Raw genomic sequence first — 26,926 nt, forward strand, 5'->3', positions numbered from 1 at the left:
GTTATTTTAAGATTCCTTTAAATTTTCATTTGCATGGACCTTTCTCTGAGGGAAAGGAGGGCTAGACATAGGTGAGAAGTGAATTTGAGGTACAGGGAAAAGAAAGAATGGAGATCTTTAAAAGTTGAAGCATCATTGTAGGGAGGAGGTGACTTAGGTTCTGATTATTGCTGTTGTCTGATTTGGATGTGGTGTGGAAGAAATCTATTGGTAACATAGTATGTACCTTGAATATGTGGGTATTCAATGACAGTGAAGGAACAGTTTATGTTTTTATTAGAATTTATCTCTAAGTAACTTTCACAGAAATGTAGTATTTTATTTTTGAAATAATAAACCCTAATTTTCTTTTTGAGGAATATACTGTCAGCTAAAGAATTAGTCAATAGGTAAAATACGAAGTCAGCAGAAATTGAGGGATTATGGAGTGGCATTATTTCAGTTCACATAAATAATAGGAAGAGATCTTGCCTGATGGTAATTGATGATGATTATGACTGCTTATATGTCTTACTTAGCTTTTTGTGTCTAGAAAGTTGATTTTAGTAATTTTTACATACATTATATAAATTAGTCACAGTATTACTTTATTCCTTTGGTTTTCCAGAATGCTGATTAGCTAAATCTGATTTTGCTTGTGCTTATTATGTAATGTGATTACCTTTTGCAGATGCAGCAAATTACTATTTCTTAATTATACTAAAAGCAGGAGCTGAAAATATGGTAGCCACACCATTAGCATGTACTTCAAATTCTCTTAATGGTGATGCTCTGACATTCCCTACTACATTTACTCTGTAAGTAAATTATGCTTTTGCTGGTTCAAACACATTTTCTTTTAATGGAGTTAGTACAGATGGAATGTATAGTCTTTGAAATAGAGTATGTTCATTCTCATGTGGAGAAATAACTGTTTCAATTTGTTGGTTTAAATCTTTTACATGTTTCTGATATTTCTTTCCATTGTGTAGCACATTTCGTCCATGTGAATATATGTATTTAATGTTTTGACATATACATAAAACATAAATACATGCATAATATAATTAAGGTCTATATTATATATTATATAAATTAATACATACAGGGGCACCCGGGTGGCTCAGTCAGCTGAGCATCTGACTTGAGCTCAGGTCATGATCTCACAGTTCACGAGTTCGGGCCCCATGCTGGGCTCTGTGCAGACAGCTTGGATCTTAGAGCCTGCTTTGGATTCTGTGTCTCCCTCCCTCTGCCCCTCCTCTACTCACTCTCTCTCTCTCTCTCTCAAAAATAAAAAAAAAAAATAAGTAAATATAAACATATGTATAAGATCTAGACCTTAATATTTTATTTATGTGCTTTAAATCTTATAATGTACTTAATATTCCAACTCGGTGAAAAGATGTATTTAGTGTCACAAATTTATTTTGAAAATACAAAGTCAAAATCCAGCTAGAAAAAAATTGTTTATTAAAGACCTTGAATTGTAAAATACTGAAGAAACTATTTGACTTGTATTATAGTAAAAGTAGACTTTTCTTACCAATTTTTATGTTCTTTAATGGTTTGTAACTACTGCCTGTAGTTAAAAACACTGTGAATTCCTTTACTCTCAGGATCATGTAACAATATTAGTGGCATCATTTTTAATGGCATAAGTGTGTGTTTTCCTTACAGTTTTATTTAACGATTTATCTTCCCAGGCAAGATGTGTCCAATGACTTTGAAATAAATATTGAAGTTTACAGCTTGGTAAGCAGTGAAAGCTTTGTAAAATAAACAATATTATGTTTTTCTTAGACATATTAGATCTTAAACTAATTATGCTTTGGGTTTGTGTGTAGGTACAAAAGAAAGAACTCTCAGGCCCTGATAAGAAGAAAAAGGCACACAAGTCCAAGGTGAGAAGGAAAAACCCAGGAAAAGGATCATCATCAGAGATAATACATGTATCAGTTTTTAATTTCTCTACATTTATTTGACAACCAGCTTTCATAACCTGTTTAAATGTTTCTCAAGCCTTTCCTCTGAGCTCTTGCCTCACCAAGTTCTCGGTTCACCAGTACTTGTGCGGGCATAAGCCGTGAGAACTTGTAGGGTGGTATTTAGCCTTCCCAGTCTTTGGTCTTTAGTGCTTTTTGTAACATCACTTAGAAGAATTTTACTTTAGCTCCAACGAAAACAGGAATGACAGTATGGAAAAAGCCTTAATAGAGGACTCAAGTATAAATGTATTCACATTTAAGAATTATTTTCTATGTGGGAGTATCTCAAAGTTGGTTAGTTTTAAGCTCTGAATCATAATGTTTAGCAGTAAATATACTGTTACCTTTTCTTCTAGGCTATTACTCCAAAGCGACTTCTCACATCTATAACCACAGTAAGTAAATCTTAAAAAATTTAGCTCCCTTGAGAAATTTTCATTTTACACACACGATTGTAAATTGGTTAACCATTTCTAAACTCTTAGCACTGCGGAAATCTTTAAAATATACTACTGGGGAGAAACATCTGATTATTTAAAGAGGAAAAGATAATATTTTCTGAAATGTAGCTTTTGCAGTATTAGAGAGTTTACTGTTTAATATCTAAATCTTTGTATCGAATAAAGGAAATAACTTGTGTTTCTTCTTTACCCTGCTTTTGTTTTAGAAGAGCAGCCTTCATTCTTCAGGTGAGTGGATCTGGAACTATTTCCAACACTAGAGTCAGTAAATGAGCTAAGCAACCACACACGTGCTTTATGCACACAGGCGTCCTGATGAGCGTGCACCTTAGTCTCCTTTGAATAATATTTTTGGTGTGGTTTCTGGTAACACATAAGATGGCTGGGCAGAATAGCATGCTGTCAGATGTCACCATGGGCCGCCAGGCATCACGTTATATAGGCTCTAGCAGGCAGTACCCTATGATAGCAAGTCTCCTGGCCATAGCTGCAGCCAGTGGCATCACTCTTCACCCCAACTTCTGTTGTTCTATAGATTGGTTTTGTGCTTTCCACACTGTGGACTTGACCTCATTTAACTTTGCTGATCATGACTGGCATTGTATCATGTCAGAAAAGCATCTTTCTAGTTCCCAGGAAGTTGTGAAAGGCATTCTCTAGAATGGCTTTAGGCCTGAGTTTTCCAAAGGGGATTAGGATGGAGCTGGTTTTAGTCCTTCCTTTGGGCTTCTGGTCTCTTCTTGGCACAAGAGGGTAACTAAGAAAAACTGCAGATATAGTCTCTGCTGCTAATTATATCATCCTAGACTAGAGCAATGAAGTCTTTTCACATCTCTTTTAGGAAAATTGCTTTTTTTGTTGTTGTTTTTGTTTTTAGGAAAATTGTTTTATGTGCACATTTTTAAGTTCTGTGTCTTAAACATACAGCCATCCCAAAGGAATGATAAGGAATGTCTATACTGCCTCACCTAAGTTAATGTAAAGTACTTAACAGTTTTTTTTCATTTTTTAAAAATGGAGGAAAATGGCAGTTTTCTCTGTGATGACTTAATTTAATTCTTTTGGGGTGAGGTGAAGCATTGTTACTTATACTTGCAAAAATCACTCTGGACTCACCTTCATTTCCTTTCTCTCCAGTCATGGCCAGTCCAGGTGGTCTCCATGCTGTGCGTACCAGCAACTTTGCCCTTGTTGGGTCTTACATACTGTCATTATCTTCAGTAGGAAACACTAAATTTGCTCTGGACAAGGTAATCCAAATGTATTTATTTATTTACTTTTAGACAAATTAGGTCAGTAGAAATGCCCCAACACTTTCAAGTATTTTAAACCTACATTCTTGATGTTGGAAGTATTTTTCTCTCGTCTCTTAATAGTTAAATCTTCAAAGTAGTGTATAGTGATTTATTCTAAATGTTACTTCTGACCACACAAGTATGTATTACTTCTTGCATGTTAAGCTTACAGTTTTAACCATAATAACTTGCCCATTTGAACCAGTACTTTGAAATGAATACTATTTTATAGATTTAGTTTTGACAAGATAGGGAAAGATAGGTTAATTTCTTAGAAAAGTACTCATGAATCTAAGGGATTTCTTTCCCATACTTTCCTCCCCAAATTAAAAGCTTCATCATTCAGATCTGCGTTCGGTTGCTATTGAGTGCTTTTTCACCATAAGGTGATATGACTAAACTTTTAAAATAGCCAACAAGACCATTTTAAAGAGTGGGAGAACTAGTGGCAAACTTTGGTCTTTGGGCTGACACTTGTGGTATAATACAGAGGTATTTTTAAATATTTTAAGAGATTTTCCTAGTCAGAATATGGAAGTGAGGAAATATAAAAATTAGGAGGCCTGGTTCCTCATGTTGGCCCTGCTAGTAATTTCCTTTTTAACATGGAGCAAAGTCAACTCATTTCTCCAGGATCTTGTTTTCCCAGCGGAGAATATTAGGTTAGATTAAAACAATCCAACTTTAAAATTCTATGAAACATTTTTCTTTTAGTTGATAGACATAAAACAGACTACCTTTGAAATTTTGATTGTTGTTAATGCATATGTATTTTATCCTAACATGGTAATTTTTAAAACTTTATATAACTTTTTATTTAGTAGTTCAGGTAGTTTAACAAATTGAGTGATCTTGGGTCTTTTATTTTGTGTGTTTTAGATAAATTATGATGTAAAAGAGCGAGAGCTACTGGGCTATATGTTCCAGGAAAAGGTTGCCATATTTTCTTTGCTTGAAACTAATGAGCTTAAAAAATCAATCCTTAATTTTTGGCTCAAATGTATTCATTTCACTAACCACTCTCATGTATTCTTGGTTATTTTAAATAATTAAGGACACGATGTACATTATTCTTTCTTTAGATTCTTGCAGATGGGTGTCTTTTTCTTTACTCTCATAATTCTTTAAAGCTCTCTTTGACAGTCCTCTTATTTTTTTCATGCATGTTTGGTACTTGGTCTTTTCTTCTATATTCTTTTTTTATGTTACAATTCTTTAAGATTCCATAGTCACTTCAGCTTTGATTTTATGTGTACTAAAATACCAAATTAATAACTAAAACTAAAATGTATTCAGTATTGTTGACCTCCCCTATATTGAAAGAGCTACTGTTGATGTTTATAAAAGTGGTCTCAATTGGCTAATAGGATTATTGCTATGTAGATGATGCTTTGTTCAGTGACTTTGAAATTAAAGTGTGTTTAACGCTAAAATTGTACTAAGTATAATCATATGTTTTACAGTTTTTTTTTAGGATTTTTAATTTCCTTGCAAATATCAATTGCAGACATTCTGTGGGTATATAGAAATTTACAAAGTGCCAATTTCTACACGTGTAAGATTTTGTTAATCTTTAAAATGAAAGAGATTTCAATGAGGTATGTTAAATATAGACTGGTCTTGAGAAATGTTTTGGGTGCCATTTTCATTCAAAATATCACCCTTACAAATTAAAAAAAAATGCCGATATTTTCATTCTTTTAATATCTTTGAAATTATGTCTTAAATAGCCAACCACGTGATTGAGCACAAAATCAAATCACTCAATTTGGTTGTGTCTCATACTCTAAAATCTCTTTCTGAATCAAATACAATCACATGCTTTTGTGAGTGGCAGGGGGAAGCAAATATTTGTTCCAATAGTTTATAGTTGATGTAGGAGAATATTTAAAATAGTAAAGTTTAGATGTTCTTTAAATTGGTGAGAAAAATGGAAGACCTTTTATACTCCTATAATAATCCTATTTAATTGACTGAGAAAATAGACAAGTGACCCATATCCAATCAGATACCAGCGATATAAAGTGAGTGTTTGCTTATTTTATTGGTGCCGTGACAACAGCAGTCATAAAGGTTATCTCTTAGGTCACCTTCAGAGTGGAATTCCTGTTGCGGTTAACCCAGACTGTTTGCTCTGTAGATTTAGGAGACCACTGATAGCAATTGCCTTCTTATTTGAGGTTAAGTCTGGCATCCTGGAATTTAAATTATGAATCTCCATGAGTCACAGGCTCTCAAGTCTTTTCTTTGAATACAGAATCCGAAATAGTCATAGATTTTATTACACTTTCATGGATAAAGAGAAAAGGACATCCCACAGCTCATCTTTTGACTTAAAGAAACCTCATAGGTATTTACACCCTACTGGAAATAGAGATGGCAATTTACATAGCGGTGGGGCAAACAAATGTGAAGTAAGACAACCAGTTAGCATTGTAGAATTTCAAGGTTATAGGAGGAGTGATTAGGTGTGTTCTGCTGTACCCAAAGCTATCCTAGTCCTGGTGTCTGCACATTGGGCCAGTATAATTATTAACAGTACCCCTTTCTCTCAGAGATCTCCCACTTTATGAAAAATTACAGCCACCCTGGTTGTAAGTTACATTTTATACCTCTTAACAATAATCTTTGAAGTGAGAATATTTTCAAAGACCCCTTTGTTAAGTAGAAAACCGAATAGGATCATACATTTTCACAGGTTTCTACATTCCACAGGGGGTAGGAATATTGACCCTTTTGTGAATATTCTCAATTCACTCATCAGGACAAGCTTCTGACCAAGAATATTGTCAACTTTTCATAGCTGTAGAGAAAGGGTGAACATTTTCTTCTCATTTTTCGGAGATTCTTTTTACCGGCAGCATTCTCTGGGTTCAATGTGAGATTCTATTAATTAGTTAGCACTGAGAGCCTGAGGAACTTATAACTGACAATACGGAAAAGAAAAAAATGAGGGAATTTATAACAAAAAGGATCATGAGGTACCTGATGTTTTGATTCTACATTTTGGATGCCTTTTAGATTCAAAAAGTTAGAGGTTTATCTCATGGAATTAGTCTGTTGAAATCTGTCCTTTTTGGCTAAGAATTCTCCCATTACTTTATCTTTATTGTGTTGGAGGACTGAATTGTTGGAAACTAACCTTACACTCAAAAGAAGCTTTTTACACTCAAAAGTAGCTTCTCTCAGGATTTTCTGATACCCTAGGACACATGTGCTAACAGGTGCACAAAATAAATCAAAACAAAGCACAGGTTCCCACAGACACAGGTCAGAGCTATGGCGGCTTGATGCTGAGATACTGAGTGTGGTCCCCAGGAAAGAACTGGTGCCACTCTTGCTGTTTAGGGGTGCATGCTGCCTCCATCACAGCCACCTGCAAAACAAATGCTGAATGCTCTTTTTGCTTTTTGCCTTTTTTCATAAAAGCGAACATCCTCTTTGGATTTCTTTCAGTTAGCAAAAAACAGGTACTAATGTAGGTCTTTTGTACAAGTGAAGTGGGCAGACTTTTGAAAAGCCAGGGGTTACCTGTGTGCTACATTTTCTCCTTTTCTTTTTCCTTTTCTTTTCTTTTCTTTTCTTTTCTTTTCTTTCCCCTTCCTTCCTTCCTTCCTTCCTTCCTTCTTAATAGGAAAATTCTGGGTACTTACTTGGCCAAACAGTATTCTTTTAGCAAACATTTGTCAAATGCCTGAATAGAATTCGGCAGTGGGCTATGGGAACCAACATGGAAAAGACATGATAGTTGACCTCAAGGATCTGCTGTGCAGAGTATGGGGCTATGTGTTAGGCACAGAAGAGAACACATGCGGGGGAATTTCAGAGCCTGGAAGACAAACTTCATACTTTGAAAAGACCAAGATCTGCATGGCCTAGAGTAGTTCTCATATTCAGGAGTGGGGAGAAAGGATTCAGCATCATATTGTCTGTATCCATTCATCTGTTGATGGACGTTTAGGTTGTGTGCACCTCTTGGCTGTTGTGGAGAATGCTGTAGTGAACACGGGGGTGTACGCATCCCTTGAGAATCTGTTTTTATTTTTATTTATTTATTCATTTTTTGCTAATTCTCTTGCTATTTTTTAAAAATATAATTTATTGTCAAATTGGTTTCTTATTCTTTTAGATAAATACCTGTTTGATTATGTGGTAGTTCTATTTTTAATTTTTTTTGGAGAAACCTCTGAAAAGCTTTCAATATTGATAAAGTCTGATTTATGTATTTTGGTGTTGCTATTGTTACTCATGCTTTGGTGTCATATCTGAGAATCTATTGCCAAATCCATGATCATGAAGATTTACTCCTATGTTTTCTTCTAAGAGTTTTATGGTTTTAGCTGTTATATTTAAGTCATTGAGCCATTTTAGGTAATGGTATATGATAATTTTGGTATATGATATGAGGTAGGGAACCAACTTCACTCTTGGATGTAGATACCCAGTTTCCCAGCACCATTTGTTTACAAGACTGCTCTTTCCTCATTGAAAGGTCTTGGTACCCCTGTTGAAAATCAATTGGCCATAGCTGTATGGGTTTATTTCTCGACTCTCAATTCTGTTCCTTTGGTCTATATCTTCCTTATACCCTTACCACACTGTTTTTTGATTAGTGTAGCTTTGATTTTTCTTTTAACGTTTATTTATTTTTGAGACAGAGAGAGACAGAGCATGAACGGGGGAGGGTCAGAGAGAGAGGGAGACACAGAATCTGAAACAGGCTCCAGGCTCTGAGCAGTCAGCACAGAGCCCGACGCGGGGCTCGAACTCACGGACCGCCAGATCGTGACCTGAGCCGAAGTCGGAGGCTTAACCGACTGAGCCACCCAGGCACCCCTTGATTACTGTAGCTTTGGATTAAATTTTGAAGTTGGGAAGTATGATTCCTCCAATTTTGTTCTTCCTTTTCAAGACTGTTTTGGTTATTAATAATTAATAATTACAATTCCATATGAATTTGAGGATCAGCTTTTCCATTTCTGAAGCTCACTATTCTTTATTGCTGAGTAATAATGTATTATATTAACTTACCAGTCGAGTATATTCTGTTGATGGAGAATGGGTAAGCACATGTATTCTCTTCTTAAATCTGTCTTTTCTTTATTGCATTAACTTGGGACTGAGGGTTCTGTTTTTATCAAACTCTACCTTGAATGAATTTATTCTCCAAAAGCATTTGTTGCTAAGGAACCAGTGGCCTTTTGGCCACCTCTTTTATATTCCAATTTTAGAAAATACTGTGCTTTCAAGGCATAATATTCTTTATTCATGATTTATACATGTTTTATCAGAAAAAAATCACAGTGAAACTTTTGCAAATAATTTACCCTCTGTCTTCGCAGGTACCCTTTTTATGTCCCTTGGAAGGTCATATTTATTTAAAAATAAAATGTCAAGTGAATTCAAGTGTTGAAGAAAGAGGTTTTCTAGTAAGTAACATCACTTACTCTATGTTTTCCTTTTTTTCATGTTGTGAAGTATAGACTTGGTTTCGCATAGGAATGAAAACCCATGTGATTAAGTGATAAATTGGTTCAGTAAAGACTTGTTGCATGTCTGCTATATGCCAGTCACTGTGCTGGAATTGGAATCTAATAGGCCACGAGAAATAATCTTCCCCTGAGAAACTTTTAGTGTAGTAGGGGGAAGTACAAGTAAACTGCCAAGTGCAATACAGCACTGTAAGAAGTGGGAGCTTGGTGTGCATGGGGGTCATTGATGGGACAGCAGGTCTGAAGTATGGGTACAGGGCCTTAAGGAAACCACTGGAAGAAGTAACTGGTAAGTTGCCGAGTAAGTTAGACAAGGAGAAAGAGGAGGAAGAAATGCTCCAAGGAAGGGGAAGAGCATGTACGATGGCCTGGAGGGCCCTTCCCTCTCTCACCAGGACCGAAAAGGATGACACAGACAGCGGCAGGTATTTCAGCTGGCACTTAGGGTGTGAGTGTCTATGGGCAGGAGGGACAGTGAGGAGAGCGATTGCGGACAGTGTGGTTAGGGGAGATGGGGCCAGGTGTTAAAGGGCCTCTGAAAGAATTTGGACTTTATCTCGAAGCCAGTGAGGTTCACTGGCAGGATTTTAAGCAGAGGAATAACATCAAATTTGAGGTTTAGAAAAGCCATTTGCCTGATGTGTGGGAAGGAGGTTGGAGACTGGTGACCCTGAAGAAGACTAGTGAGGAGACTCCAAGAGAGGTGATGGGGCCTGGCAGTGAGGTGCGCCAGGAGAGATGAAGCAGGAGGAAGGGCAGACCCAGTGGTTTGGCTGTGTGACGTAGGGTGTGGAAAGCAGAAGCAAGGATGTCGCCTTCATCCCTGCTTTGTACAACTTGTTGGGTGGCAGTGATACCACTAAGATTAGGGATCTTGGGGGAGGAGCAAGTGTGCATGTTTGGGTAGAAAGTTTTTTGCCCCCCAAATTTTATTGTGGAAAATTGCAGATATACAGCAATGTTGATAGAATTTTACAACGAGCACCCATATATCCACCATCTAGATTGTGCCCTTAACATGTTTTACTATCCTTGCTTTATCATGTATCTACTACCTAGCCATCCTTCCAGCTATCCCTCTGGCCACTGCTGAAAATATATTTGGGGGAGGGAAGAATTTTAAAGTATATTGTAGACATTAACATGTTCCTCCAAATATTAAGTGTACATCCCTGAGTTTTGACACATGCATACATCTCTGTAACCCAAATTTCTATTAAGATGCAGAATATTGCCCTAGAAAGTCCCTTCCTACCAGTCAGTCCTCACCCCAGGTGGGAAGGTGGGATGAATTAAGTTTCCAACAATTTGAATTTTAGGTACCTCCAAAGATCGGGGTTTGAAGCTCAAGATAGGAATTTTGGTTCAGCGATAGTGATTGAAGTGCAGGGAAGTTGAGCAAAGCAGAACCAGGAGGAACACTCATATTTAAAGCACAGATCCAGAAAGAGAAGCTCACAAAGGAGCCTAGTGGGGGAGGTGGTATGTCATGGCTGCTGAGGAAGAGAGAATCTGAAAGAGGGAGTGGTCAAGTTAGCTCAGGACCTAGCAGAGACCATGGGACTCTTTTACAAGGCAGAGCACAAACCTAGATTGCAGACGGTTATGAACAGGGTGGGAGGGGAGGAATGAAAGCATCAGCAGCTCTTTGAAACAACGTTTGGCTGCAAAGGGCAAAGAGAGTGTGGTGCCTGCAGAGCTGTGTAGGGTGAGAGAAGAGTTTGGTTGGCATTTAAATAAGATCAAAGAGACTCGAGAATCTTTACATTCGAGTGGGTGGCTTCTAATAGGGCAGAGGGGTTGAAGGTGCAATGGGGAACCTGCATTAGGGTTATGGAGTATTACATGGAACGAGGTCATGAGAGTGAGCAGAAGTAAGACCCAAGCCACAGTTCACGGTTTGAGCTTATTCAGAAGTACAGCTGATCCTTGAACAACACTTGCATGGGTCCGTTTATACTTGGATTTATTTCAATAAATACATACAGTACTGTGAATGTATATTTTCTCTTCCTTGATGATTTTCTTAACCTGTTCTTTTCTCTAACTTGCTTTTTTGTAAGCTTACAGTGTATAATACATGTAACATGCAAAATATATGTGAATTGACTGCTTATGTTATCGGTATGGCTTCTGGTCAAGAGTAGGCTATTAGTAGTCACTTCTGGTGGGGGGTAGGGTGTCAGGTTATATGTGGATTTTTGGTGGCCCTAACCTCTGGGTTGCTCAAGGGTCCACTATACGTTTTCCATTATCAGAGGAGAAAAGTACGTGTGTAGAATATATAGAAGATTGTGGGTATTGTGCACGAAGTAGAGAAAATCTGATCGCTTTGGGTTTGTGAAGCAAGAATTTGAATGATACAAAGGATATCACAAAATCAGTTTGCAATTGTTATCCGAGGGTGCAGAAAGCTCTGTGGCCAACGTAACTGTAAATCAGTCTGCCTTAGCTTTTTGATGTAAATCCAGTAGGTGGCACTAGATATTCTTGGAAAAGTATTTTTATAAATTTCTGACTTGAAGGCAATGTTTACCTACTGACTTTTTCTTTTAGTGTAAATATTTTCATATTTTACTGTAGCATACCTTTAGCAACTGACAGACCTATGTTATGGCAGCTAGTTCATTTGCATATAATGTCAGACTTATTTAATTTTTGAGCTCGGCTCTCAGCTAGTTTAGTGTTAGGTCTCTTCAGGTTTACTCTGTCTTAGATCCTATAGCCCATTCTTACCACATCCATGCTTACAGATATGTGGTAAGAAATCGCTCAAAACTCCCTAGAATAAAGTCTGCCAAACATGCCTTTTAACTACCTCTACCCTTTATAAGATAAAGGTAGTAACTTAAAGTTGCTTGGTTCAGTTTTCCTTCCTGATATGTCAGAACAGCTAGAAGCAAGGTGACTACTAACCAAAGAAACTTACTAAGTGATTCTGAAATGGTGCTAATCTGGCTCTGCCTTGACTGAGGAGCAGCAAGAGAGGAAGTTCTGGATTAGCTAGAAGTTTCCAGTTCTGCCTTGTGATTATGTACCGTCATTTGATTTCCTTGGCCTGAACTTTCCTCAACTATAAAAATGAAAATGCTGTCCTCTTTTTATTCTTCTCTGATAATAGTAGGGTATAGTAACAATGTGTTATTCTTACCCATAAAATTTTTCCATGTCTATTACCTTTATGATGTAAAAGGTGAACATAAACGTAAGAGGGAGCTGGTGAGTCATTTATACTAATTTTGTGTTTAAGATTAAAAGAACAACATTCCTGTCTTTTTCCCCTGGATGGTTTTGAGCCAGTATTGCCTAGAAAGAGCATGCCTTGGGAGGAAAGCGGATAAATTGGGGAGGAGGAAACTAAGGTGGGGTAAGAGGATATATGGTTAGAGTAAACTAATTAATTTGGGCTAATTAAGCTAACAGACTTCATTCTGTCATGGAAACATTTCTTCATACAAAGTAACTTTCCTCCATGGTAAGAGCTTGTTTTCCTAACTCAAGCCAACTTTTGGTAAATTCACACAAATTAGTGAACGAGAAGAGCATATGTCCACTATCCTAGGGTTGGTATGAGGCTTAGTTGATCCCTGTGAAGGTAGAAGAGCCATATGCATTCTGAAGTCAAACACCAATATGCTTTTGGATTATCTATGTTAGCTAGGGTCAGCAAAGTGTGGCTCACTGCTTGTTTTTATAAAGTTTTATTGGAACATGGGCTCATTTGTTTACATATTATCTAGGACTACTTTTGCACTACCCTAGCAGAATTGAACAGTTGTGACAGAGCCCTTATAGCCCACAAAGTCTAACATCTTTACTCTCTGGTCCTTTACAGAAAAAGTTTGCCAATCTCTGATCTTTAGCATTGTTACATTTTACCTTGCCTTGTGCTTTAAAAAATAGTAGTTCCTAAAGGATTTTTTTTTTCTTTTAAATCAAAAGTAAAGACTCTTAATTAGGGCTTATTAGGACTACAATGAAAAAATAGTGAGGTCTGGGGGGCGGGGAGGGGGGAGCGGCGAGGGAGCGGCTTTCACTTACACTGTTTAAATAGAAGTACTTTCATAGAAAAGAGCCAGATGTTGTTAGTTGCCTGCTTCAGAGTCCTGACCTTAACCAACATGGCTGCTTCACTCCCTTTAGAATGTAGCTTGCATCTCTAAGGCTTGCGCTCCCCCAAGACATGAGCTGGCCAGCTGCCTGACTACAGGGAGATGCTATGTCAGATGTGCTTGATGGCTGTGAACGTGGGTCTCTGATGTTTATCAGAGTAATCCATCAGCATGTATAATTACTAGATGACTCCTTTCTAATCCTGTTTTGTTCTTCTGAATGAATATTAAATGCCTGTCTTTTGTATTAAGATGGGTCTAACTTAATAAGCTATCGATAGTTTTGTCAACATATAAGGCAGGATATTCTACTCTACAATACTTAGAGCACTTTTCTCTTATTTAAGGAGCATTTGGTTTGGGACACTATGCTTTAAAAATGTCTAAATTAGAGGTATTAATTTGGGGTTAATGTTTAGAAGTTCTTCAACGTGCTTATTGATGATATTGAAAATCTGGGTCAATTTCTGGGTATGAGCAATCAGTGATTTTCATTACTAAGGTAGAAGATGGTAAAAATAATGTAAGTAGATTTTGAAGTATGAAATATGTCAACACATTGAAGTTTAGCGTATAGATTTATCATTTAATTGATTCTCAAGTTTCTCAAGTTAGTGTTTCATTGACTTTTCAGACCATATTTGAAGATGTTAGTGGTTTTGGTGCCTGGCATCGAAGATGGTGTGTCCTTTCAGGAAATTGTATCTCTTATTGGACTTATCCAGATGATGAGAAACGGAAGGTAATATTAATAGTCCTGGTTAGTGGTGAAAGCTCTGACTTTCAAGTAGTTTTTCATACAGAAGTTCCCTCTGGTCTCCACACCCACCCAGATTCCCCTTTGAGTACATTTACTAAGCCATTAAAAATGTTCTTGTTGTGAGACCTGTTTTTGTGTGTGTTAGTATTTGTGTAAAAGTTTTATGTCTTTTCCATTACCTGTGATTTGACCACTCTTAAAATACCTTAAGGTACACATTTGTCTTTTCTTTCAGAACATTTCATACCATTTTTTAAATAACATTTTTAGTTAGAAATATGTTAAATTCAATTTTGTTTTTATTAATAGTTGACTTACCTAAATCTGGGATAAAACAGTAATGGAAAATCACCACAGGAGTATAGTGATTTTAATTTTGTTTCTGAAATTTGATAATAGGATTTTATGTGATAAATTGAGTCTCATTTTTAAAGAATTTAATGTTATTGCCAAAGTATTATTATTTATTATCCCCAAACTGGAAAATGGAAATAAATAATTACAAAGTAATGTGTGTTTCTAATTGTTGAAGCTGGTTGATGGGAGTTTATACTATGGCTTTAATTTTGCATCTGTGTGAAGTATTCCATAATAAAGAGTTTATTTTTTAAGTTGGCTAAAAGCTCCAGTTGACAGTTTTGGCTTCTACTTTTATGTCCAGCAAGAAACAATAACAGATGTGTTTCTCTAAACCTATTGTAATTAAATTTTAACTTTTAAATTAATGGCTTTTTAATTTTGAGTTTGTACTAACTTAAATACTGCTTAATGCTCATTGATGTAAATGATCTTATTTTCTATTAATTTGTTTTTAAAGAATCCCATAGGAAGGATAAATCTGGCCAATTGTACAAGCCATCAAATAGAACCAGCCAACAGAGAATTTTGTGCAAGACGCAACACTTTTGAATTAATTACTGTCCGACCACAGAGAGAAGATGACCGAGAGACTCTTGTTAGCCAATGCAGGGACACTCTCTGTGTCACCAAGTATGTATTAAGCTATAAATATAAATATTTCTGTCCAGTAAGCAATTGATTGCCCACTATGTCATTACCATTTTAAGAAATACCAGAGATGGTCCTTGTCTTTGAAGAGAGTACAATCTTAACGAGGAAAGAAAATACACACACATCAGTAAGGGAACAGTCTAATAACCAAATTAATATAGTTAAGAAAAGCATGACACTCAATCTGTATCTTAGATAATCAAGTTTTCCATTGTACTCATAATGTAGCCACAGCAGTTAGCTAATGTACTTTGGGTTAAGAATGAAGATTTTGTATACAATTGAGAAGGCAAGTATTATTTAAAGAGGCTTTACATGTCCCTTCCTTTCCATTCCAAAATGCTCTCAATGAACTCAAGTGACTTACAAAAACAATCTCATGCTACTCTGCAAATTTCTGGTTGGAGATTAATAGAATAAACTATCGGGAATGAGGGCCAGCAAAGTAAAGTAACTTGCCATGGTAATAGTTGGTAATAAGACACTGAGGATGTAAGCCTAGGTTTCCACAGAGCAGCGACAGAGACTAATGAGTAAACACACTTAGCACAGTCTCAAGTGCATGGAATGAGCTCAACAAATGGTCATTATTAGTAAATGTTGTGTTCTATCTGTTGACTAATAGATGATCAGCTCACTACTTATCCAATTTCTAGCACCAGTGGGGAGAAATTACAAAGATGCAGAATGAATACAGTATAAAAACCTTCTAACAACTGCTGTTCCTAGAAGAATGATCTGGTTTGTGAGTTAGGGAATTCTCCCCTCCCTCACCTTCACCTGCCTCATCAACTGGTTATTCAATTTGTGGCTAAATATGGGTGCAAAGAAGAGATTCCTGATAGGGACAGAGAGGTCAGGATAGACAAAGTCTTAGAATCTCTAAATGATTTATTGTAAATACCATGTTCTACTAACACAGTACTAACACAAAAATAATAGGAGACCGTACAAAATCGTATTACCTGTAGAGCCAGGTGAGAGTCCACAAGCTGGTGATTCCAGCTCTTGGGGATCCCATGTCTGAGGAATTTGGGAGGCTCCTTAAAGACCTGTGGTGCCTTAGCTATTGATAGGAAGTGGCCCACACTCAGTGGGTATCCTGTACTATCAAATTGCCCAGGCCAGACCACCTGTACAAGATGGTTACCATCTTTCAGTGTGGAAACTCCATCATTAACCAAATGTGATCAGTGTGAATTTTGATTCAGTTAACCAGCCTATGGGGATAGTTTTCCTTTACTGCAATTGAAGAAGCACCTTACTTTGGGGCTTTTGATTAGTATCTGTTAAAAGATGGTAAAGAGTAACTCAATTTACTGGTTTGCTTAGGCTTTCTTCCACCCTTAGCAAGAGTATAGGGAGGAATGGAATGGAGGAAAAGATCCTGACCTTTTGTTTGTTTCCTGTAGGAACTGGTTGTCTGCAGATACCAAGGAAGAGAGGGATCTCTGGATGCAAAAACTCAATCAAGTTCTTGTTGATATTCGCCTCTGGCAACCTGATGCTTGCTACAAACCTATTGGGAAGCCTTAAGCTGTGGGAAGTTTCTAGGCTATTTAGAGTTTTTTTTGAGCAATGTCATAAATGTACCTTAAAAGCATCAGATTTGCTGATTGCATTTTATGCTTTAATTACAAGAGGGTATGTGCCAATATTCACTACATATTATGCAGTATTTATATCTTTTGTATGTAAAATTTCAACTGATTTCTCTTCTGTCATTCATAAATGATTGGAAGAAAATTCATTGTAGTCAGTTTTGCTAAATCTTAATTTAAAAAAGCCTCATTTTCCTAGAAACCTAATTATTCAGTTATTCATGACAAAATATTTTTTTAAACGTAAGGAATTGTGAGTTGTCTTGGAGCTGTGGGTCTCAAAGTAGAAAGGTCTTCCGGGGGCTGGAGACAGAAACCTCCGACTTGCTCATCTTTTCTCTAGCCTTGGTACTTCTTTCTAAAGTTTGTGATCGTTTACTGATCACGAGATATCTTGTTAGTAGAGTACTGAGAAAACTTCCAAGGGACTTTACAGAAACATTTTTAGTAATGGAGGCAAGAACTTTTTAAATAGTAAATGTACATTCGTTTAAAGCTTGAGGCTGCCTTTAAACAGGAGATGTGGACATAGGGGATATTGTGGGAGATTTGGGGGTTAAATATTTTCTATAGAAGAGTTAATAATCACATGGTTTACATTTACTCAGTTTCTATAGATGCTGTGTGGTGAACATTTTCATAGAGTACAGGCTTTTAAAAATAATTATTTTTGCTATATAGCTAAGACTCCACTTGGCATATCAGTTCTTTCTGCTCCTGTAACAAGAATAAATGTAAATTGAAGAATCTTTGTATAAAGAAAGTAAACTTTACCAAGCTGCTATGGACTAATACTTTGCCTGCCAAAGTTCTTGTCTTTTTTTTTTCCCTGTCTAAGCAGGACAGTGTCTAGAAGCACATTGTGAAATCTTTTGAAAAACTATTAAGTCATGCATTACCTTTGAAAGCCCAATTCTTTATTTTATGATAAAGTATTGTAAAGCATGGTCACATCTTTTAAATATACTTTGAATTTCTTCTCTGAATTGTTAAAGTTATTGACGATCTCATTTATAAACACTAAATTCCGTCACCTCCTGTCATTTAATTTGTATTCATTCAATGTGTTTTTGTTATGTGTATTATAAAAATATATTTTATGATCTCTTACCCAAATAAATGCTTGCAGAGGACTTAAGGAATCAGTTGTTTACAAAATACTATGTAAATGTGCGGTACAGCTGTTGTGTCCCTAGTCTGTGGGACCTTTTTGGTGTGTGTGGGGAGGGGAGTTGTACCGATAGTAGCACATTCATCTTTTTACCTCCAGCCCTGTGCTCCACTTATTATGTGTCCTTAGGGTCTTTGTTGAATGAGCAGATGGATGAAGAATCCGTTTCTGGGGCATTTCAACAGAATATGGTACTTAGATGTGCATTCGAGGAGGTGCTTAGCAGAAGAGTACTTAGCAGAAACTGAGCGGATAAGTGACATCCCCAGCCAAAACAGGGAACAGTTTTGATGGGATTGATGAGAGGACCCCTTTTATTTATTTATAGACTTGCACTTATTTTTGCTTTTTGATTGATTGATAACTCCAGTATAGTCAACATACAGTGTTATATTAGTTTTTGTACAATATAGTGATTCAGTAGTTCTCTACATTACTCAGTGCTCATCATGACTCTTAATCCCTTTCACCTATGTCACCCATGCCCCACCCACCTCCCCTCTGGTAACCAGGTTGTACTTCCCTTTGAAGAGGCATTACTTACCATGGCACAACATTCAAAAGGCAACAAAGAAGTGAAAAACCTGCCTTCTTCCCTTTGCCACAACCACTTTTACCAGTTCTTGTGTGTCTCCCTAGACTGATTCTAGCCATAATATACAGGCATATTTATATTCCTTTAATCATTAAAAATATTCCATACATGCTGTTTGCTGTAAATTGAAGGGGGAAAAAAAAAAAAAAGCACAACAGTGTCCCTTTTCAGTCATTCCTGCCCATTTATGTAAAGTTTACTTTTAGAAGAAATTTAAGATGATTGTGGACTATCAAGTTAGAAATACCAGGTAAAAAGGAAAACTACTCCTCTGTCATCTGCCTGCAGGGGACTATGGAAACCATTAGAGTGGATAAGATCATTCAGGGAGTATGATATGGAAAGAAAAGCAAGAACAAAAGGAACATGTTCTTTAGGGACAAAGAGAAAAGGGAGTGGCTCATGACAGCCTTCCATGAAAAAACATACAAGAGTGATGACTGGTGAGACCAAAGAAGAATCTTAAGATTCTGACCACAAGATCACAGAGCAGGGTAAAGAAAACGTGAGCTGAAATTTGGAGCAGTTAATTCAATAAAATGATTTCAATAAAAAAATCAAGTTACAACAAAATCCATAGAGGAAGAGAGTGACAGATTTGATCAGATAAAAAATTTCCTGCTTGAAAAATGTCTATAAATAAAGTTAAAACGCAAGCATCAGACAAGGAGAAAACATTTACAACATAATAATCAAAAAGTTACTGTGTAAAATTTAATATAAAGAGCTCCATTGCCTAGCTATCACTGAGCACTTACTATGTACCAGGTGATATTCTTGGTGTTTTGCATGGATTATCTCATACAATCTTAACCTGACCTTAGGAAAAATAAGGCGTTGTATGAGGAAACTAAAGCTTAGATAACTTCGGTAATGAATAAACAGGAAAATTCCATTTTAAATGGGTATAACTGGCTCATTGGCCCTCAAATTGGTGAAACTATAGTCAGTGTTGCTGAGAAACAGACTCTTGGTAAGAATAGGAACTGATAAACCAGCCTTCTTGGATGGCATCTTGGCTACCTACTGTAATCTCTGCTAACACAGGATCAGACTCGTGTGCATCAGAGATCTTGTCCAAATAAAGCTTTGCTCATAATTTCAAGGACACAGGGGCGCCTGGGTGGTGCAGTCGGTTAAGCGTCCGACTTCAGCCAGGTCACGATCTCGGGGTCCGTGAGTTCGAGCCCCGCGTCGGGCTCTGGGCTGATGGCTCAGAGCCTGGAGCCTGTTTCCGATTCTGTGTCTCCCTCTCTCTCTGCCCCTCCCCCGTTCATGCTCTGTCTCTCTCTGTCCCAAAAAATAAATAAACGTTGAAAAAAAAAAAAATTTCAAGGACACAAACAGTCAAGGTCCTCATGAAGCAGGGAGAAGTCTGCATCACCCTGTGTGCCTCCCAGGTCTTTCAACCCCGCATCGGACACTCTCTTTGGCCCAGGGTAATAGGTAAGATCTCACGTGAGGTCTGTGGAACAGCCCACACAGAGACTTTAGGTGAGGAAATACTGCCATTTTATATGCCATGTATTTATATACTTAGCGTATGTGCCTTTTATCAGGAGTCTTGCCTCACAGATCCATAAATTCTAAGTTTATTTACCATAAGCTATCCTTAACCAGCCGCATCCTTCTAAGTGCATTCCACAGATAAGAGATGTAACAAACATCATTAGTCTATTATCCTGGAGCTCCAGTTTCCAGCACATTTACAAGAATTTAGATGTGTCACCTGATTTCTTTTCCTGGAACCAAAGGCCAATTGCTTTAATTCCTTCCTCTCCACTCTCCTCAGATGAACTTGTGGGTGAGGAAAGATACATATAAAAGGGTGATCATTACAACAGTGTTTTAAAGGAAAAAAATTGAGGGACACCTGGGTGGCTCAGTCTCTTAAGCATCTGACTCTTGATTTTTGCTGAAGTCATGATCTGAAAGTTCATGGGATTGAGCCCTGCATTGGGCTCTGCACTGATGGAACTTGATTGGGATTCCCTCTCTCCCTCTTTCTCTGCTTCTCCCCAACTTGCATCTCTCTCTCTCTCTCTCTCTCTCTCTCTCTCTCTCACACACATACACACACAAATAAATAACATTTAAAAAATAAGGAGAGAAAAATTGAAATAATCTGAAAGTCCATCAACAGGGACAAAAACGAGAAAGAATCTACAAGCCCACCAATAGGAAATTATGGTGCATTCTTTCTACAAAACACCACGCAGTATTCAAGAAAAGAAGCAAACCTAGTATGTATACATATACATATATGTGTATATATTTGGAAAAAAATTCCAGAACAACCTATGGGAAAAAGACACATGCCATGCAACATGACACTATGTAACATGTATACATGTACATACCTAGATGCAAATGTGGAAGGAACCACACCACAATTTATATGGGAAAGGGCAGTGGGCAGAGGCTGGGAACAGTGTTGGGTGGAGGAATGCTCTGACTTTTAACTCTAGAATATTTGGTATGCTTATGATGAGAGTATTTTCATATTGCTCATGCACCTGAGTACTTTAGAAATTGAAATCAGAAAGGAACATCCAGTGCCTGGAAGACTGAGTAGAGACCACAGGTTATTGGGTCGGGAAGGGAAAGGCACAGTTGGGACAATCGTTTGCTGAGGCAATGTTGAAGGACAGATAGTTTGGATGGAGAACTGAGTATGTCACTACACTGGTCGGGGAGAGCAGAGGGGCGGGAGGACCTGAGGATAGTGGTCAACAGGAGTGTAAGAGATGAGGGAGGATGAGTGTGTGGAGAGGATGAAGGGTAATCAGACCCAGATGATAGGTGGAGTCCAGACCCCCTCCCAGGAGTCAGCATCTATTTAGGGAATTTGTAAGTGTTGAAGAAATGGGGCGCCCAAACTGCACAGTCATGCAGGACTAGGTGCTGTGTGTAGGGCTTCCTCCTCGTTCACGACATATACTGGCCAGTGGGATATGGGGAGGCCCAACAACTGTCACTTGTGACAACTGCACAGGGGTTTCAAATAGGGAGCCAGAGCATGGCCAACCACAGCTGATGCAGAGACCCTGTGAAGACATTTGGGGCAGTAATCTCTAAGCTCTAAGAGAGTTCATACCGTAAAGAGTCTAAACCCGAAGAGACTATATACGCCCCTCTCATTTTCAAGCTGATCTCTAAAATTTTTCATTAGAACTTTACAAAGTTGCAGAGGATGTAATTTCCATCACATTAGAAACACTACCACTTCAGATTAAAATTTTCACATTAGTTTTTAAAACCAAATCCAATAGAATCTAAATGCAAGTACAATTTTATCCCTTCCTCCATCGTCAATTTAAAAATTCATGAATAGGATATTTTTGGAAATTTTATAGTGTTCTTTTTGCTTCTGTTCTTTCACATAATTTTATACTAATGTAATTTATATTTTTATGCTTGAGCAAAACGTGTATATAAAATAAAATGGAATTTTAAAAATGTTCCATGACCATAAGATTTTAAATGTTAAAAGGTTGTTTTGAACTGAATTATCATTCATTCATTATCAGTTAACAAATGATCAAAGCTAAAGTAGACATTTGAAAATTTTTAAACATAAAGAGCAAAACTTTGTAGGAAATATGTTCCTTAATGAAATGGATGGGCTTTCCATCAGCCGGCTTATGGATCTATGGATAAACATCAATTCTTTTTGGAATGAGATGTGGTTCAGCACTGATTCTATTTCTTTTTTTCATTTTTATAGAAAACCTAATTAGATAAAAATGAAAGCTTTGTTATTGCAAAGTCACTCAATTCTCGGGACTCTGAAGTGATCTATCAAAAATTATTTTTAATGATACACTCAATTATTTTTAACTGATATAGCAGGCAGAATATATACTGTGCTACCATAGAAAATGAACAATAGCAACAAAATTCAGTGGATGGAACTGGATAGAAGTTTTTCTTTCATACGAAAATCTAGAAAGGGTGTCAGTCTGGGTAGAGAGGTGGTTCTGAACTTGCAGGACATCCAGGGACCAAAGACCTTACACCTAGTGTAGCCTAGGATGTGGCCCTTGTCCTCATAGTCAAAGCTAGCCCCCCCTGCATCACTTCCAGAATCCAGCTTTCAGGAAAGGAGAGAGAGGGGAGCTCATCTCTGGTCATTTTAAGATCAAGACACAGAACTGGCACGCATCACTTCTCACACCCCGCCTGCAAGAACTTAATCACATAGCCATCCATACCTTGTTGCTAGGAAAGGTAGTCTTTAGTTGAGTGAGCCCCAAACCCTGCTGGGATGCACGAGCGTCTATTACAAAAATGCCCAAAGGGGCATTCAGGGATGACCAGCAGGCCCTACCACTGCTCGAATTCCTTCACTTTTGTTGAAAACAAAGGTATGAAAGCTACCTATCTTGCAAAAGGATTTGTTATCTGCCTCCAGAGTCCAGGAAACCATTATTTGAATTGTCATTTTCTTTTAGTGTTGGGAGATTTTTACATCCCAGGAAAGTGACTGTAGAGAGAAGCATAGTGCATTTCCTTTGCAAAGCAGGGGAAAGGCAATTGGGAACAGGGTGAGGGTAGACAAGACAGCTTAGAGGAAGGTGCCTCCCGAAGGGAGGAGTTGCCTCCCTGAAGCAGTTCTGCCTCACTGAAGAGGAAGATGGCGGAACGGTTCCCCTGGAATTATTCAAGGGCATGGCCTCTGAGAAGTCTTCCTGCTGAAACTTTCTAGTTTTCATGTGTTTTAAGCATGTTCGTAGGTGCTCATTGAAGCATTTTTACTATGGTTGCTTTAAAATTCTCATTTGGTAATTCCAACATCTGTGTGATTTCGGTATTGGCATCTACTGATTGTCTTTTTTCATTCAGGTTGAGATTTTTCCTGGTTCTTGATTTTTTTTTTAAGGTTTTATTTATTTATTTTTTTTATTTAAAAAAAATTTTTTAATGTTTATTCATTTTTGAAAGAGACAGAGCACAAGCAGGGGTGGGGCGGAGGGGGGGTTGGGGAACGCAGAATCTGAAGCAGGCTCCAGGCTCTGAGCTGTCAGCACAGAGCCCGATGCAGGGCTCGAACTCACGCATCATGAGATCATGACCTGAGCCCAAGTCGGATGCTCAACCAACTGAGCCACCCAGGCGCCCCAAGGTTAGTTTTATTTTTTTTTAATATTTTATTTGTTTTTGAGAGAGAGAATGAACGTGAGTGGGGGAGGGGCGGAGGGGGACAGAGGATCCAAAGCAGGCTCTGTGCTGATAGCAGACAGCCCAATGTGGGGCTGATAATCAAGAACTGTGAGATCATGACCTGAGCCGAAGTCAGACACTTAACTGAGCCACCCAGGAATCCTGATATAAGTGATTTTTAAAATCGTACTATGTATGTTTGGGGTGTCATATTATGAGACTCTGGATCACATTTAAATCTTCTGTGTTAGCAGACCTCCTCTGACACCATGCTGGTGGGGAGATGGGGGGATTGTTTCTGCCAGGTGGGTAGTGAAAGTGCAGTTCCCCACTCAGCCTCAGTTGGCAAGAGGGGAGGGGAGGGGCTCCTTGTCAGTGCTGGTCGGGGGTGGGGTGCTGGCCCCTGCTAGGCTTTGCTGCTTCACTTTGGCTGGGATGGAGGGCGCCTGTTACTGTCCCTCAAATGATCAATACTGACACCCAGAAAGGGAGGGGAAGGCCTTGTTACAACTGGACGGTGGTAAGAGGTTCTGCTTCCCCTTGGCTTCTTTAGACTCTGGCAGGGAGGGAGAGGGATGCCTCATTACCACTGGGTGGAAGTGGAAGCCTAGGCTCCCCACGTGGAGTCTCCTGACACAGTAAGGGTGCCTCCTTACAGCTAGTGGAGGGTAGAAGTCCAGGCTCCCCACTCTGCCTTTCCTGGCATGGGTGATAGTGGGGCCATGTTTTCTTCTGTGGTATTTGGCTAGGGTAGGGTGGTTATTGTCCAAAAGTTTGCTTTCTTTCTAAGTTGCCACTTTTCTGCTCCTTTGTCTAAAGAGAGCTGGCTTTCCTTTGCTGCCATTGGCATTTCTAGGTTGCTTCTCTAGCATTCAGTCCAGAATATATCACATAAAAAGAAAGTGCAGAGAATTCACCATCATGTTGTTCCTTGGGTCTCAAGGTCTCTAGATAGGTTTCCTTTTTCTTTCCACCTTTTAGAGCCTTCTGATGTTTGTTTTATATAATGCCTTGGGCTTTGGCTGTGCATAAAGGAGGAACAGGGAGAAATACATCTACTACATCCTGGTTCTACTGATTGAGTTTTAACAGTCTGTAATTTCCAGAGTTCTCAAGCACATCTTGTGGGGCTTAATTATGTTAATTTAAATGATCCTCTCTATTATGGAATAAATTTTTTTTCTTTAATCAATTCTATCAAGAAGTGTCCCAAAGCTGATGAGCTCTTTTTAATTACTTAGGCAATTTTGGTAGATTCTAGTGAGGTTGAATATCTTTCCATGTGTTTATTGGCTCTATGTATTTCTTCATTTGTGAATTTCATGCTTGTGTCTTTTGTTTATTTTTCAATTGTCCATATTAACTGATTTATAAGATTATATGTTAGGGATATTAATGCTTGGGTATATGTGGTTAGATCTACAAGCAACTCCTTTATTAGCTGTGCATTCTGCAGCTACAAATTGGATATTCTAGTACCCACCACAAAATCTGTTGGGTACACTAAATAAGACAATCAATGTTAAGGCCTCAGACCAGTAAAAAGGCAAAGAGTAAATCCCTAATACGTGACAGCGATTGTTTATTGTGGAATTAGCAGCCCAAGAAGATCTGGACAGAGGCAGACATAAATCTGGTTGGACTAGCTATCTTCCCATCAAGCTTTCTACTCTTGCCCTCTGCAGTTAGAGGTTGCTGGGAATTTGAAAGTGGCTAGAAATTCTCTTGGCAAAGAATAACACTTTCTGGCATTATTGAAGTTTTGTCACAGAGAACATAACCGTAATACTACAATTTTAGAATTGCCTATGTGCAATATAATATTTTTGTGTGTGTTTTCAAGACCTCCTTGAGGAATTAAAACAACTTTTACTTCTATAAAAGGATGAATAAAATAGACTTAATTTGATTTCTTCCAAAAGTTAATTTTTTGTGTGGATGAAGTGATTTCAAAAAAATGACATGTACTTTATAAGATCCTAGAGTTTGGGTGTTGCATATGAGGTCTAACAAAACGTGAGGCTCCAGGCTGGAAAGAGGAAGACTAGGAGGGGATAGAAGATGTATCCTTATAAGCATTCTGGAGATGCTGCATATTACCTATGGTTTTGTTCAGAACATTTAGAAATGTTATGTGCCTCTGGGGACTGGTACACAAGGTCCAGTTTGCTTGACTCTGCTTCCCACAGTGCATTTGAAATAAGCATTATAGGGAGAGCATTTTCCCATCTTCTGGTTTCAGATTGTACTGGAAAACTTATAATAAAATCTTAGAATATGAAGCCCCAAACAAAGTAGTCCAAATCAAAGCAAATATTAAAGTCAATGAGAAAAAAGTACATAGAGCTTTCACTGTACCAAACAAAAACTTGTAGAAATGCAGGAATTCTTATATAAGAAGTCTGAGAATAAAAACTAAAGGAAAAATACAAGCTGATCCAAACATTCACCCACTTTCTGGTTACCCAGTTGAGGAAGGAAGAGCATAATGAAAGGGCACACGTTGGTGTAGAACACACAAAACTAGGAGGGTAAAGAAAGACTTGGGTATGAGCTTCTTTTCTATGGCTTAATTCTGTGCGTACCTCATTTCAAACTACTCTGTTGCTCTGAAACTCTGGCTTCCTGATTTGTAAAATGCAAGAAAAGCTCTAGAGGTTTTGTGATGGGAAAAATCTTTTATGATGCTTCTTGACCTGGAGCATGCAGCTGTGAGCCCCTTAATGGAAAGACTGAGGTATTGCTCATTAACCGAGAAGAGGATCAAAGGCAAAGGTGTGGTACACACGTTGGTGCTCAATCAATGTTTATCAAGGAAGGTGCATTAAACCAATCAAAATCTACCGCTAATTTGAATGTGGTCTTGGATAAATCACATTCTATAGGCTTCATAGAGCTTGCTTGTAAAATTAGCAGACAGCGCTAGGAGATCTGTAAGGGTCTTTACACAGAATTCTACTGTAGCAAAGTTCAAAAATGTGTTTAGCAGTGGCTCACATCCTCCCCTCCTCCCATCTTTTTTTTTTTTTTTTTTTCTCTTCCTCCTTTTTTTCCTGTGGATTAGGTAGGAATTAAGAAAAAGGAACTGGATTCTACATCCAGGTCAACCAGGAGAAAAGCAAACAGAATTACTTCACATGAGAAGAAAGGAAAATTTAGAACCCAGCAAGGACAGGAAATTGGGCCGTGGGAAGCTCTTGGAAATAGGCAGAAATCATGAGAGCACTGGAGGCACCAAAGATACTTGACTGAAGCCAAATTTATCTCAGTTTTATATGACCTGCAAACCATCACTGAC

The 26,926-nt window shown here is 37.9% G+C and overlaps 1 protein-coding gene across 6 annotated transcripts in view; it reads left to right on the forward strand.

Annotated features, from left to right (window-relative positions):
* Positions 1-17,841, forward strand: part of ANLN (anillin actin binding protein) — a 47,118-nt gene extending 29,277 nt beyond the window's left edge. For 3 of the 6 annotated variants that reach the window (XM_045495304.1, XM_045495305.1, XM_045495308.1), the window contains 11 exons: positions 671-797; positions 1,686-1,734; positions 1,827-1,883; positions 2,324-2,362; positions 2,635-2,656; positions 3,566-3,678; positions 4,603-4,656; positions 9,066-9,152; positions 13,962-14,069; positions 14,905-15,077; positions 16,511-17,841. In XM_045495304.1, coding sequence (XP_045351260.1) covers positions 671-797; positions 1,686-1,734; positions 1,827-1,883; positions 2,324-2,362; positions 2,635-2,656; positions 3,566-3,678; positions 4,603-4,656; positions 9,066-9,152; positions 13,962-14,069; positions 14,905-15,077; positions 16,511-16,634 — 953 coding nt within the window. In that variant the 3' untranslated portion in view covers positions 16,635-17,841. The remainder of the gene's footprint in view (positions 1-670; positions 798-1,685; positions 1,735-1,826; positions 1,884-2,323; positions 2,363-2,634; positions 2,657-3,565; positions 3,679-4,602; positions 4,657-9,065; positions 9,153-13,961; positions 14,070-14,904; positions 15,078-16,510) is intronic. The other 3 variants (XM_045495306.1, XM_045495307.1, XM_045495309.1) reach the window with 1 other exon arrangement.
* The last annotated feature ends 9,085 nt before the right edge of the window (positions 17,842-26,926 follow it).

Source organism: Leopardus geoffroyi, chromosome A2, assembly GCF_018350155.1.
Source record: "Leopardus geoffroyi isolate Oge1 chromosome A2, O.geoffroyi_Oge1_pat1.0, whole genome shotgun sequence".
Classification (NCBI taxonomy): domain Eukaryota; kingdom Metazoa; phylum Chordata; class Mammalia; order Carnivora; family Felidae; genus Leopardus; species Leopardus geoffroyi.